Below are 16,071 nucleotides of genomic sequence, written 5' to 3' on the forward strand. Positions count from 1 at the left end.
GGGCCAAGCCCAACTCCTGAAAAACAACCCCACACCATAATTCCTCCTCCACCAAATTTCACACTCGGCACAATGCAGTCCGAAATGTAGCTTTCTCCTGGCAACCGACAAACCCAGTTTCGTCCATCAGATTGCCAGATGGAAAAGCGTGATTCATCAGTCCAGAGAATGCGTCTCCACTGTGCTTTACACCACTGCATCTGACGCTTTGCATTGGACTTGGTGATGTATGGCTTAGATTCAGCTGCTCGGCCATGGAAACCCATTCCATGAAGCTCTCTGCGTACTGTACGTGGGCTAATTGGAAGGTCACATGAAGTGTGGAGCTCTGTAGCAACTGACTGTGCAGAAAGTCGGCGACCTCTTTGCACTATGCGCTTCAGCATCTGCTGACCTCTCTCTGTCAATTTACGTGGCCTACCACTTTGTGGCTGAGTTGCTGTTGTTCCCAAAGTCTTCCATTTTCTTATAATAAAGCCGACAGTTGACTTTGGAATATTTAGAAGCGAGGAAATTTCACGACTGGATTTGTTGCACAGGTGGTATCCTATGACAGTTCCACGCTGAAAATCACTGAGCTCCTGAGAGCGGCCCATTCTTACAGAAATGTTTGTAGAAACAGTCTCCATGCCTAAGTGCTTGATTTTATACACCTGTGGCCGGGCCAAGTGATTAGGACACCTGATTGTGATCATTTGGATGGGTGGCCAAATAATTTTGGCAATATAGTGTATGTAGTCAAGGTGGAACAGAGTTTAGCAGCTTTAAAATAGTAGGGATATGACAAATTTTATCTAACAAAACTTGTAATTTTTTAAAATAATAAACAAAGACATGTCAGAAGTGAGTTTGTATAAGTATGAATGTTGTCTTGTGTTCGACGCATCTTTTTTTTAGCGTAAACGTGCATCTTTCTATTATCTAATCTATAGGGAATGGCATCACTTCCGTATGTGTTTTGACCAACATATATCATCCGTGCATAAATATAGTGATATATTAAATGTACAATGATGTGTACGGTATGTCATATTTAGAATCAGGGCACACTTACATGGAGGAGAATGTTGTTTTCTCTTCTTTTCCATATCTCTTATCTGTCTTGTCTCGTCTCAACTCTTTTGGAGCCTCTCGCCGCACTGTCATCCAAATCTAAAACATGGAATTGATTGACTGGTCTCAACGTAATTGACAAGATTTTCTCAACGAAAAGCTCGGGATTCTATCCATTGAGGACTTTGAAGTTATCTACTTATACAGAATTATGAGAACATGGAATCTGCTGATTGGATTGGTATTGACAAATTCGGAAGACAATTTAAGCCCTTTTCCACCGCAGGAACTTTTACAGGAATTTTCCCATTCACCCGAGTAATTAAAGTTCCCCCATGTGTTTCCACCAAAAACTACCAGGGTAGATTTAGTCTTTCAGGAACTTTTTTTAGTTCTGCCAGCTAGGTGGGACTTTTGGAAGGTTCCCAGAACCTTATCGGAGTCGGGCTGTGCTGTTGTGCGCTGATTCGTTGAACACAGTTGGGGGTGTTAATAAAACTTATTTTCTGAACACAGTACCGCCATTACAGAATGCTAAACGACTTGTTTATTTCACATTTATTGCACATTCCTATTACAACAAACTTGACAAAAAAACAAAAAAGGAAATTTTGACTTGCAGGTGGGCATCTTTGTGTTGAAGAACGCTGATCAGTGGAGCTATCTTGCAGTGTTTTTACTCAGCTGTAGTCTTTAAACAAACATGAATTAGTCACCATATATTTACTGTCAGCCTCTGGCTGATGGTAAAAAACGTGAACTTTGGAGAAGATGTAGTCATTGTTTATGTTTGCATTAAATAGCGTGAAGTTTTGCTCCGACACGGGGCACTGTCACCAGAAGCTGACATAGCAAATAAGCTCCTATCAACATAGCCAACCAGGGCCATTAGTTGCTGGCACAACCTCATTTCCACTTTCCCCACTGTGCTCCACAATGCCGCTCCTCTGTGTGGCAACGCTAGATTAATTACGTCTGGGTGGGAATGTTCAAATTAACACCAGATGAAAGGAGGTGAAAGAGTGCCTGCACAACTGAGATTGGAATAAAAAGGGGACTTCTAATAGAAGAAAAATGTGCACTCAATTTAAAGCATAACACATTTCAATTTGCTTTTGTCTCCGCAATTCAAACACATTACTAAAGTCCTACATGAACTATAAAGACTTTCTGCTGTCTATCACTAACATGTCTTAATAAGCAAAATGGTCTCCCTTGTAGCAATCTGCTCCTCTTTGGGTGACACTCTTTTCCAAAGACGAGACGGTGAAATGCATGCCATTGAGGTCACCTGCTTCAAAGTAAAAAAATTCAGATTTGCAGATTTTTAATTTCAGTCAGTACGAGCAGGTGTGTGATGATCTATGCATCACACTCCATTATGCATCTGATGTTATGCAACACAAGCTGCTTCGACTGTACCAAGGATGGTCGAAATGTCCATTTATGTACATATTTTATGCATTTTTTTACCAACATGGCATTGCCTCAACATATAAAACTGCTACCACTCACAAAACTTGACACATTTTCACTCTATTGCAGATTTTTAAAAGCATATTCTGTGTATTTTGGAACTAAATTACAAAAATGAACTACGAATATTAATACTGCAGTTGTATTGGCCACAAGATGAGACCAAATTAATCAAACTGCACTGTTCAATATCATGGCCACTGATTGGCTTAGCCGCAAACATTACTAAAGACCTCAAATGTTATTTATTTATTGCCAATTTTCCATACATGCATGATTGGATTAAAAATATGTATGTAAGTTATGTTCCACTGTAGTAGAGCTTGGTATGTGTCACAGTTGTGTTGGTCTTGACGGCAGAATACAGAGATGGCAGGTGAAGTGCAGATAAAAAGTATTTATGAACCAAAACTAGTGCAACAATGAAGTACACAAAAAAGCTAAATAGATTCAGCCAGCATAGTGAAAGCTATGCTGCACAAAGGTACAAAGCACACAAAGAAAAATCAAGGAATCCAAAAGGGAGTTGAACCAAAATAGGAGCACAAGGGCAGGAAATGATAGAAAACACATGAAAATAGTGGGATTGTGAAAATGTAAAGGTGACTGTTATTTCAGGTTTAGAGGGGTCTCATAATGTTGAAAACGTATATGGAAGATCCTAAACAGGTTTTTCATGCTCCAGCTGTAAAAATATTTGATTTAAAATTAGTTTGCGGAAATGAATTTACCACGTTCAGGTCTGGAACCAATTAACAGTGATAAACGGGATTACTGTAGATTGATAATCTTTACAATTACAATCTATTTAATCCTTGTTTTCTTTATAATAATGTTTTTAAGGATGACTTGTTTTGATTTATTTATTTTCAATTACATTGCAGTCTAAAGAAGGACAGCAATGTTATAAGTTCAGCTGTATTTGATGTTCAATTGTTACAATAAAGATATCAATGTGAAAATACGAATTTACCTGGCCATATAAATACAATGCAGCTCCTCTGTTTACAAAGTTTCATGTTACAATTTGATGAATACGAATAAGCTCCCATAAATCAACTAAAAAGTTAAAACCCAAAACTTGCTGCGCAGCAGAAGAATACAGCTGCTATGAATAAATTAGAGTGATTGTTAATGATATTAATATTTAAAAAGTAGGCTCCGCTGCACATCAAATCAAGCACTTGAACAGCCCGAAGCGGCAGAGAAAACCCCCTTGAAGCTGCCTTCGCCCACGCTAGAGGCCACTGTGTATGAACACAGAGCTCCATCACCTCGCCAGCAAGCATTAACAAACTTTTCCCGGGCTGCTGCAGCTGGTCACCTCATTTCACTCGTTTCAGTTCCGTGAGATCCCTGGTGTACGGTTTGATGGCGACAGGTGTGGATGCTTGCAAAAGCATAGGAACCGGGGGGGCAATATTGGAGACGGTCGCATTTGTTCCACCCAAAAATTGTACCGGGGAGGAGATAATGCAGCAGGCGATCTGTACAACGTGGTGTAAGGAATGCTACACCACGGCATGAATATGACTTGTTTAATACATATTGCCGTTTGTTTGCTGGGCTGGTCACTCGTCAAATTGTGAAATCTGTCTGTGTTCCCAATAACGTGAACACTAATTAAAATGTTTCCTTATCACATTGAATTAAATAATTGAATGCAGACTGTAAAGTGACAGAACGCTGAGTTGTCAGGGCAGCACTAAGCTTGTGTAATAGATGGTGGAGGTATCACTCTTATTTGTGTTTGATCGGCCAAACTGTTGTAGTGAACCACATTGTGGTGTTAGAAAAGAACAAAGCTTGTTTGTTAGAGTTCAACAAACATGTTTGGGTTTGTTTGTTTTTTTACATTATTTGTGGTTAATGTAATGTTAGAAAGTACTTTAGGAAAAATAAAAACAATTCATGTAACACAGCATTTTGTGAAGTTTTGAAGTGTATGGTTTAAGGCTGAAACGACGCGTCGACGTAGTCGACGTCATCGGTTACGTAAATACGTCGACGCCGTTTTTGTGCGTCGACGCGTCGCATATTTACGTCACACTACCGTCATGGCGAAGCGCAAAGCAGACGATCAAAGCAGACGATGCGAGCGGTGCGAGCGAGGGGGAAAAAGCACACCAAAAGTCGTCAAAAGTGTGGGAGTATTTCAATAAACAGCCTAATAATGTTGTTGTATGCACACTGTGTCGAGCGGAAATGGCCTGTCATAGCAGCACAACGGCTATGAACGAACATTTGAAAAGAAAACCATCAACTAGTCAATCGTCCGCGCGAGTATACGTTGTCATCATTACACAAAAACATGAATGTGTCATTTGTATCTGCTAGGGGTGTAACGGTACGTGTTTTGTATTGAACCGTTGCGGTACGGGGGTTTCGGTTCGGTACGGGGGTGTACCGAACGAGTTTCTAAGCTAAAGCTAAAGTCTTAACAAGCTGCTTTGCTCCTTCTGCTTCTGTCTCAGCACGCAGCATTGTCCCACCCACACAACCATCTGATTGGTACACAGAAAGCGTTACCAGCCAATCAGCAGTGCGTATTCAGAGCATTAACAGCCAATCAGCAGTGCATATTCAGAGCGCATGTAGTCAGCGCTTCAGCGTCGAGCAGATAGGTGTTTAGCAGGTGAGCATCAGGCAGCGGACTCTCCCCAAATGATAATAAACACCTCCCAGTCAACTACTAGTAACATCACTATGAGCCCGTTGACCTTCTAGAAACTTAAACTGCAGCTCAGCTCACTCGCAGTCCTGGCTTGAGGTGAAGGCTAATTACCTCTCAGTTCCAGCCACATCGACCCCTTCTGAGCGCCTATTTTCAGCTGCTGGGAATATTGTAAACAAGAAAAGAACCAGAGCATGTGGACATGCTAACCTTTCTTCATTACAACTGTTAGTTACTCACTGGAATGAGTAGAATTGGTTATTGTGTATTGTGTTGGACTGGATGTTTATTTTGCACATTTTAAAAGCAATACTTAATGTTTACAGTGCTCCAGAATATTTAGATTGGCACGTTTTTGTATTGGATGTTTATCTTTATTTTTGCACATTTTAGCAAATAAGCAATACTTTCACTTTTGTTGAAATGTTTACACTGTTGTTACAGAATATTTCGTTTTGCACTTTTTTGTATTGGATGTTTATCTTTATTTTTGCACATTTTAAAGCAAAATAAGCAATACTTTTACTTTTGAAATGCTTATACTATTGCAGAATATTAAGATTTGCACTGGATGTTGACTTTTATATTTGCACATTAAAAAGCAAATAAGCTACTTTTAATTTTGTTAAATGTTAAAAGTTTTAAATGTTTACATTGTCACAGAATATTTAGTCATGTTGTTGTCAATGTTGACTGAGTGGCCATACTTCTTTTTTTTTGTAAATAAAAGCCATGCCTTTTGAAAAAACTGGCCTACATTTATTTTTTCATCTTCATTTTAAATAAAAAAATAATCGGTAAAAAAATCTATAGATTAATCGATAGAAAAATAATCGTTAGCTGCAGCCTTAGTATGGTTATTTCATAAATGACATATTTCTGCTCAAACTCTATATGGATCTGTCCGGTATTGAGGCAGCACTTTTCACACTTTCAGACCGGACCTTAAAAGAACTCTTATATTCAGTTTGAAAGCCGCAGACGGAAAAAACACACACAGAGAGATGTAGAAATGTGACGGCAAAGTTATTGAGTTCATTTTCATTTACGGTTCGATTGATTGACTTACTACTACCGGCCCAGTCTTACGATTGTATACATTTTTAATGCCTTTGGACATCGAATTTAATGCTTTTTCATGCAATTTAAGGCCTCCATTTTCCCAAAATCCATGTAATGACTTTTAATGTTTTTTAATGCCCCGCTGAAACCTTGTTATAGTGCAGTAGAGTAATTGTTAGAATTGAATTGTTACCTGGAAATGTGGCACCCTGATGCAGGCAGTATTGGCGCATTGGGCGGGCTTGAATCGCTGCCAACAACCACCATGAGGTCAAAGAAAATGTGTCCAGTCGTTGTAATTTGGCTTTTCCTTGTTCTCTTTTTTCTTTTTCCTTGCGCTTTGTGCTGCTCCAGTTTTATGTCTACTAGAAGTAATTCTACTCATGTGAACTTCAAGTAAATGCTCACCGTCGTCTCTCTGTTTACAAGTGAATGATAGGTCACGTGGTGGACGGTTGATGGCGATTTAGTAGTGTTTTCTGGGTAAATATTGACAATATGGTCGTCAGCGATCCACTTGTAAATTATTTGCACGTGGTAGAGAGAGTGGAAATTAAGCCAGTTATAACAGCACAACATTTTATACAATATTTTACACTACACCATTCTAAACTCCTACGGGCTCTGTCTCAGGCCGCGGCAGAGCCCCTCCGCCCCTGATAATAAATAATTGTGACAATTGTGATTTCAATATTCATAAAAAATAATCGGAGTTGTTATTTTGGCCATAATCGTGCAGCCCTAATACAAATAATATCTAAGCAGCGTAGTGGTCTTATTATTGAGTAGGAAAGGTTGCTAGTGCGTTGTCTGGAAGCTACACCTCCTTCTTCTCTCTGATCCAAAAATAATGAGGGAACAACTATCTTTTTCTCATCCCACAAAAAAAGTGCAGTGGCAAAGATTAAGGTAACATTATTTAATTCTGTTCATGTACTTTTAAGTATTTGCAGTAGAGAACTATTGCAAACATAAGAATATGCTAGAAAGATTTATTTTTATAAATGGTTCACTAAGTGCTTGCAAAAAAGACAAAACATAGTTTTCAAAGCTATTATTATCAAATATCCACCAGCTAAAAAAAAAAGGCTGCATGTGCAAATTATCCAATACCTCCAAAACGGTTGCAATTTATATCTAATATTAAATATGTAATGATGTGCAAGTCCTCTGGGAATGGTATGTTCCGTATGTTCAGCAGCATAGCACTAAAACATGAAACAGAGTTTTATTAAATATGCATGCAAAAATGCTAAAGCATCAAGATGAAACTGCCAGAGAAAATGTTGATGCGGTACTTTTTAATGACTTCTCTATTTGGAAGAGTGGGAGCATGGATGCATGAGCGTGGTGTCATGGCGACTCCGTTCATGTGGATGATGCGAGTGAGCGCCAGCCTACATGACGACAACTTTTTCTACACAATGCATGACGAGCTTTCTCTTCCAGATGAATACACACCGTGACAGGTTCATATCACCAGGGGGACATTAAGCGTAAAAAGTGGCTTGTTTATGGTCGCACTATATCGATGTACTGTAGCTCCGTGGTTGCTGTACAAATCCATCGCTTAATTGTAACACGGATCCATCTGTTGTATTTTTCTAGCCGTTATATTTTAACTTAATTGCTTCTTTAAGCTCCTTTTGCAGCTTTTGATTGACAGCATTTCCCAGGATACCATTCCGCAACAGAATGTGGATGACAGCAGAGAAGTGTGAAGCCATATTGTTGATAGGGACAAAAACAAATGTTTATCAAGATAGAAGTAAGGGGATTTTGTACAAAAGGTAATGCAAAAGTACAAGGGTGCGAGTTGGACCTCACCTGAGCAGTAACAGAAAACGTCAGGGGAGCTGCAGCAGCCTAAGAAAAATAAAGAATAACATTTGTACCAAAGCTGCTATGCTGACTTCAGTTACATCAAAGCCAAAATAAATAGGCATGTGCCGATCGATCGGCCAATTTTCGTGAATAAGTACATACGATTAATGTCTTCTAATAGCCAATCCCCTCTGGCTGACAATTATTTATTTTTAGTCCCCCGGCTGACAAGCGGGTAACAGGTAATTATGTGTCTCCATACACAGTGTGGAGACGCTCCTCAAAGCTGATAATATCACCTCTATTACAGAAAATAGACTGCATTTCTTAGTATTATTAACAAATATCATTATCACTGGAGGACGAGGCTAAACATGGTGCACACTAGGGGCGGACACAAAAACTGATTCACATCCGAATCGCGTTTCTTCTTCATCCTGATTCTAAATTGATTAATAATTTTCAAAAATGTCTTTATAAAAATGTATTTATATACAGTAAAGGCCAAACTTTTGGCCTGTACTGTACTTTTTCGCACACTCTTGGCATTTTCTCAATGAGCTTCAAGAGGTAGTCACATTAAATGGTTTTCACTTCACACGTGTGCTTGGAGCTCATCAAGAGAATGCTAAGAGTGTGCAAAGCAGTAATCAGAGCAAAAGGTGGCTATTTTGAAGAAACTAGAATATAAACCATCTTTTCAGTTATTTCACCTTTTTTTGTTAAGTACATAACTCCACATGTCATAGTTTTGATGCCTTCAGTGACAATCTACAATGTAAATAGTCATGAAAATAAAGAAAACACATTGAATGAGTAGAAGGCGTGTCCAAACTTTTGGCCTGAACTGTACATACATATGTATATATATATTTTTTTATAAGAATCATTTAAAAATATATATATTTTAGGCCATCGCCAGGCAACCAGAAGGAGCTTTTCGTACCTGTAACCTGTTTTAAAAAAAAGTTTCATTATAATTATTATACCAAATGATACATTGCAAGAATCCGAGTTATTGAGTCTGTTTAGGTGATTGGAGTGCTGGCTTTCGCAGCTAGTGGGTCAGTGACTATGACTTCTGTTTTGTTTGATCAGCTGTTTTAATGCTGTGTTACTGGCACCGTTTGGAAACAATCAAGGTATGTAAATACACATATAAGAATATCCCATTTCACAACGTATATATCTGCGGCTTATAGTCCGGTGTGGTAAATATATGTAAAAATATATTTAACTTCTAAGATTTGGTGGGTGCAGCTTGATTACCAGTGTGCTGAAAATACAGTACTTTGAGAATTGTGATCTTATTTTTGTTTTTATTGGCACACTGCACAAGCTTTACACTGCTGCGTCTTTTTTTCCAAATTCTCTTTGCTTATTTAGTTTTCCTTTCTTGTCTTACAGGAAGTGAAAACATTTAAATGATAAAATTAAAACAAAATGGTGTAAGCATAGTTTCCAAAGCTATGGTGTAATGAATCATGAATAATTGATAAATAAGCGCTGCTTCATCCTACTGCTTTTCGGACATGTTGAATTGTGCGATTTTAGCTATGGAATCTTCCTTAATGTGACTTTTTAGGCATGTCTGAAACAAAAAAACATATGTTTGATTATAATTTTTTTTCGCCTGAGCTCTCATGAGAAAATCCAAGCTGAGTTTGGACACGTTCCATATTTTCAGTCAAAGTCAGTCATACCCTGGCAGGACTGTCACAGTCAGGTGTAAATGAGCATGACGTCTATCCAACCTGTTCCGGGTACCTGGTTCATGATGACCAAACTGAGCCTAAATTAAAAGCCAAACTCATTTCATGCCTCACCAAGCTGTAAATGTGCTTCGTGAGGGTGCTGGGTTTGTTATATTGGGGAAAGAACAAAGACCCACTTCCACTTCACAGTGGACAAAGTTGTAATAGGTGTTTATGTACTTGTATATAATGTATACGTTATCCTGTTCAGGGTCACAAAACATTAAGGCTATTATTTACACAACAGTATTTTTGAGTAAAAAATGAACACATTAGAAAACATCTCTGACAGTGCAAGTTTATGGAAACAGCGCCGTTATTGTTATGGTTGCCTGTGCAATCTCATTACCATGGCAACAAGCACAGTATAGATTTTCAACCCTATCTATTTTCTTTCAATATACATTTCAGGGTATCTCTGCTGCAACTTCAATGCAAATATTATCATCACTATCAGCATACACAAAAAAGATTTCAATTGCTTATAATGTTTGTCTTGATCATCCATGACAGTTTTGGACTTGTGTTTATTTTCTTTCGCTTGGTGTTATTTCTGTTCCAGCACTCTTGTTTTCTCGTTTCCACTTCCTGTATGTTTTCATTTCGTGCCTCTTCTTCTCTGGCCTCCCTCATCTGTTCCTGATTGCCAATCAGTACACACCTTTGTTCCTCTGGAGAGGGCTGGACCATCTTTCATTCTTAGTGGCTACGCTACTGAGGTGTTTGCTTTCTGTGGACTCTAGCTGTACTATTTTTTTGTTTTTGTGCCAATAAATTCACTTTTTACCTGCACGGCGCCTGCCGTCTCTGCATCCTGGGGTCACGTTACAGGCAACGATGCCAGGTGGTCACATGTTAACCTGTATAAACATGTAAATTAACTGCAGAGAGCATCCATTATCACGTCAAATTAGAAGTGCCTTCCTCACCCCTGCAGACAAGCTTTTGTTTTGCTAACAACATTAACCGTACCTGAAAATGCACAATGCTATTTATATGCCATTCGATGATTTACAACCATGTTTGCTCTACTTTGAGCGATGATGATGCCACACAGGCAAGTTAATTCAACTCACAGTGACGTCAAAGAAGGCATTTAGATCTTTCTCCCGCCTAGTTTATCAACAAATTAAACATTTGTATTTTTAATTATAATAAACTACAAAGGCATTTTGAAAGCAGCAGAGGGGTTATACTGCATGCTGTGTTATTATGAGTGGGTGTTTACCGCTAAATAAAATAGATAGATAGATAGATAGTACTTTATTGATTCCTTCAGGAGAGTTCCCTCAGGAAAATTAAAATAGTGAATGGGATTTTTTTAAATAAAACTGGTGCATATGCTGTACGACTCCAGGGAGAGTGAGTCACCAGCACTTTTGAATTCATCAGCAACGTTTTACAGTAGATGATATTTGGCTCTTTGCACAGGCAGTAGTGCGCTTGTGTGGCTTTGACTTGCACATGTGTTTTGTTTGTGTGTGTGTGTGTGTGTGTGTGTGTGTGTGTGTGTGTGTGTGTGTGTGTGCGTGTGTGTGTGCGTGCGGGCGTGCGTGCGTGCGTGCGTGCGTGTGTGTGTGTGTGTGTGTGTGTGTGTGTGTGTGTGTGTGTGTGTGTGTGTGTGTGTGTGTGTGTGTGTGTGTGTGTGTGTGCGTGTGAGTGGTCACTCCAGTTTCAGTGGAGCAGTGGGTGGGGGGTAATAAGGTGCCTGGAATGTGAGTGCTCTACTGTGTTTTTGCATGCTCATTATCGTGGCAGGTAAAATGCAGTCAAATTATTTCTTGAAATATTATTTAAATTTACAATCCATGCATGAACACTTTCAAAGGTGATCAGTTAATTATAGAAACTACTACACCTATTACAGTACATTTGCAAAATTGTACATGAAGCTTTTTTTGTTTTGTTTTACATTTGTTACTTAATGTTTGGCGCAGGATATGTACAAAATATGATACAAAAAATGATAGCAAAGAACCAGTTACTGAGGTAGATAATAATAACCCAGAAATGACAAACATTATTGCACTACAAATAGAACAATAAAAAAGCCAACAAAACTACCACAATTGATAATGAATATTGATATTTACCTCTATTATCAACAATACAATCGTACCATATGCAACAATACATAAATGATATGAAAACCTAAATTACAAAATAGGGCAGATAAATGAAAGGAAAGAAATAAGACTATATTAACCTTGTAGATTGTTATAGTAAAAATTGTTTAAGCTTTATCAGTGTGCCGTGTTTTACCCAGTTTTCTTTAAGGGGGACAACGTTTATGTATGTTTGATGAAACGTGATTATATGCATGAGTGTATGTGTGCTTGTGTATGTACAGTACAGTGTTTCCCATAAACTGCCAAGATACCTGTGGCGGTGGGGGCGTGGCTATGGGCGTGGTCACCGTGACATCATCGAGTAATTTGCATAATTTACTACAATGATTTGATTTTCTCTAAAAAGGCTCAAAAAATGTATACTTAATAATTAATAATAACAGTTTTGTTTTAAACGTCCATCCATCCATCCATCCATTTTACAATATAATTACAACACTTCATGTACATATTTATATACAGATTTGAACAATAAGTTATTCACTGAAATATATTTATTAATTGTGGTTCTTACAAAAATATATCTTATAAAATATGAAAGCTAAAATGTCTCAAAGCTCTGCCCCTTTAATTAGTGCATACTAAATAATTGAACTTTAGCCTACTACTACAACCATATTATTTACCAGCAACATAAAGTGAAACAGAGGCAGAGGTGTCCTGCCACAGTCAGTAACAAATAAACAGAAAACAGTAGTGGTGGTAGATAGACACAGAGCTTCATCAAACATCTGATCCACTGAACAAAGAGCTCCAAAAACCTTGAACTTTAGACTGCCATCAGTTTTACTCCCTACACTTAACCATGTGTTTCCTACTGCCTGCAGACTTTGCACCCTTTGTTATATACACATGTTGTGTTTCTAATATAAATACATTTAATAAAGTCAAATACAAATAAGGCAACAAGAGAAGTATCCTACACTTCTCTTTTGTAAAGTAAATCTGAACAGTCGATAGGGGCATCTACATCAACTGTATGATTTGCCTGAGAAGCTGGAGAGGACAAAAAAAATAAAATAAAAAAAATAAAAATAATTTTTTTTTAAATTTTTATTTTTATTTTTTTATTTGTGGCGGACGTCATTCTTTCGTGGCGGGCCGCAACAAATAAATGAATGTGTGGGAAACCCTGCAGTATGTGTATTATGGAAGTATTATTGTAGCAAAATTATTTGCAATCGTGTATCTCAATCTGTGCGCGTGTAATCCAATTTGCGTGCGTGTGTACTAATTTCACTGTCTGTATATCAATCCAGGTGTTTGTATTCAAATCCACGTACGCGTGTTTTAGATCTGCGTACGTGTGCTTTAAGTTGTCTGTCTGTCCCTAATCGGAAGGAACTCTTGATAGGCTGTCTACTTCTCGTGACATTTGATTAGAGCGAGTGCATACAGATTTGTGAGCGTGTAATACAACTTGTGCACTCGCATTCAGAAGTGCATGCGTGTAATACAATCTGTTTGTGCGTATGTTTGTGCGTATCCGAGGTGTGCCTACATTTAACCAACCATGGAAGACATTGCGCAATTTAGACCAATCAGAAAAAAACAGCTGAGGTGCGTGAAAGAGAAACGCCAAGACCCGCCTTATGTTCTTTCTGATCGGTTTAAATTGCGTTGCGTCTTCTGTGGTTGGTTAAATGTAAACACAGTGGATTGATGGCTTGTTCTGGGACTCAAGTCAATCAATCAATCAATCAATCAATGTTTATTTATACAGCCCTAAATCACAAGTGTCTCAAAGGGCTGCACAAGCCACAACGGCATCCTCAGTTCAGAGCCCACATCAGGGCAAGGAAAAACTCAACCCAGTGGAATCTTAAATATATATATATAGTATATATCTTGAATTAATAATATTTCATAGCATAATATGAAACATATAGGACTTAAATTATTTGTGTTTATGGCAGTTTAATTTTAGGAAACAGGTACAGGCTACTAATTCTAGTTTTCCAGTTTGGTTCCAAGGTAGTTAAAATGTATACATTTTAGTTTAAATCAATATACAGGACTATTTACTTAATAAAAACATATTTACAGTTAATGTTATCTTTTAGTTATTGTTTTTATGTCTGCTGTTTTTAAAGACTTTCTGCAAAAAAGGTAGTCAAATACATACTTGCCAACCTTGAGACCTCCGATACCGGGAGGTGGGGGGTGGGTGGTGTGGGGCGTGCTCGTGGGTGGGGGCGTGGTTAAGAGGGGAATATATTTAAGCTAGAATTTACCAACTCAAGTATTTCATATATATATATATATATATATATATTAGGGCTGCAACAACTAATCGATTAAATCGATTAATATCGATTATAAAAATAGTTGCCGATTAATTTAGTCATCGATTCGTTGGATCTATGCTATACGCATGCGCAGAGGCTTTTAAAAAAAAAAAAACTGCAACATGTACAAACAGCTGAGAAACAATAATCAAAATAAGTATGGTGCCAGTATGCTGTTTTTTTTCCAATAAAATACTGGAAAGGATAGAAATAAAGTTTGTCTCTTTTATCCGATTATTAATCGATTAATCGAAGTAATAATCGACAGATTAATCGATTGTCAGATTAATCGTTAGTTGCAGCCCTAATATATATATATATATATATATATATATATATATATATATATATATATATATATATATATATATATATATATATATATATATATATATATATATATATATATATATATATATATATATATATATATTTTATTATACAGATAAATAAAAGAAATACTTGAATTTCAGTGTTCTGGAGGATATCCAGTAGATGGCAGTATTGTCCTGTTTACGAGTGTCACAACATTGCTGTTTACGGCAGACGAACTGCTTTACGGTAGACTAAACGTGACTGCTGTTGTTGTGTGTTGTTACCGCGCTGGGAGGACGTTAATGAAACTGCCTAACAATAAACCCACATAAGAAACCAAGAACTCGCCCTCGATCATTCTACAGTTATGACGTCATTGGGCAGGCAAGCTGTTTATATTGTGGGAAAGCGGACGTGAGAACAGGCTGTCCCCACTCAGGTCCGCATTGAGCTGGAGGGGGCGTGGCCTCCAGCTCCGGCTGAATACCGGGAGTTTGTCGGGAGAAAATTTCTGCCGGGAGGTTATCGGGAGAGGCGCTGAATACCGGGAGTCTCCCGCTAAAAACGGGAGGGTTGGCAAGTATGGTCAAATATCACCTCTATGACAGAACCCTAGTGTTTTTAGGAATCTGCTGTCTCTTACAACTAATAAACCAAATAATGAAAAAGAGAGGACCTAAAATGGAACTGAAGAACACTACTAGTATAACTAAAGAAGTTGAAAAATGACTACTGACAAACAAGCAAGCAACACCTTAGTTACATACATTTCCTACAGCACAACCAGGACAAAACCAAGTTTTTAAAGGTAAAGACCAGAGGGACAAACTTTTACCAAAATTACGAGATTTTAAACCAACACAATCTATAAAAAATCTGGGCAATTTTTTTAAATTCGAGCTGACTTTTATCCCACATATCAAAAATGTTACACAACTAGGTTTTTATCATCTTAAGAACATGGCCAGAGTCCGCCCGTTTCTTTCTCAGGCCAACAGGTAGGTGCTAATGCTCGCTTTGATTTCCTGCCGTTTAGCTATTGTAGTGCCCTGCTCTCTGGCCTTGCCCGAGAAGAATATCAAAAGTCTACAATTATTACAAAACTCAGCTGCACATGTGCTGACAAGGACCAGGGGGCGGGAGCATATTACACCAGTTTTAAAGTCGCTGCATTGGCTCCCCATCCACTTCAGGGTCGATTTTAAAGTTATATTATTAGTTTTTACATGCCTAATGGCCTTGCTCCTTCTCATCTATCTGACCTGCTTTTACTGTATCAACCCTCACGGATCCTTAGATACTCTGGCACCAAACTTTTATCTTTACCAAATACCAGAACAAAGACCCACGCTGAGGCGGTATTTAGCCATTATGACCCCCACCTGTGGAACAGCTTGCCAGAAAGCCTCAGGACTGCAGAGACCGTTGAAATAAAAAAAAAGGCTAAAGAATACCTTTTTAATTAGGCTTTTTACTGATCATCTTAAATGTTTTTA

General features: G+C 38.0%; 1 protein-coding gene and 1 long non-coding RNA gene across 3 annotated transcripts in view; one reads left to right on the forward strand and one right to left on the reverse strand.

Moving 5' to 3' along the window:
• The window catches only part of slc35f3b (solute carrier family 35 member F3b), a 166,002-nt gene that overhangs the window by 141,694 nt on the left and 8,237 nt on the right, over window positions 1–16,071 (reverse strand). The window contains exon 3 of one of the 2 annotated variants that reach the window (XM_062058324.1): window positions 8,093–8,131. The exons of the other annotated variant lie outside the window; for it this stretch is intronic. Coding sequence (XP_061914308.1) covers window positions 8,093–8,131 — 39 coding nt within the window. The remainder of the gene's footprint in view (window positions 1–8,092; window positions 8,132–16,071) is intronic. 2 annotated transcript variants of the gene reach the window in all.
• LOC133657247 (uncharacterized) overlaps window positions 1–16,071 on the forward strand; it is a 66,754-nt gene that overhangs the window by 16,583 nt on the left and 34,100 nt on the right. The gene's annotated exons all lie outside the window — the stretch shown is intronic.

The sequence above is a fragment of the Entelurus aequoreus genome, linkage group LG09, assembly GCF_033978785.1.
Source record: "Entelurus aequoreus isolate RoL-2023_Sb linkage group LG09, RoL_Eaeq_v1.1, whole genome shotgun sequence".
Taxonomy (NCBI): Eukaryota; Metazoa; Chordata; class Actinopteri; order Syngnathiformes; family Syngnathidae; genus Entelurus; species Entelurus aequoreus.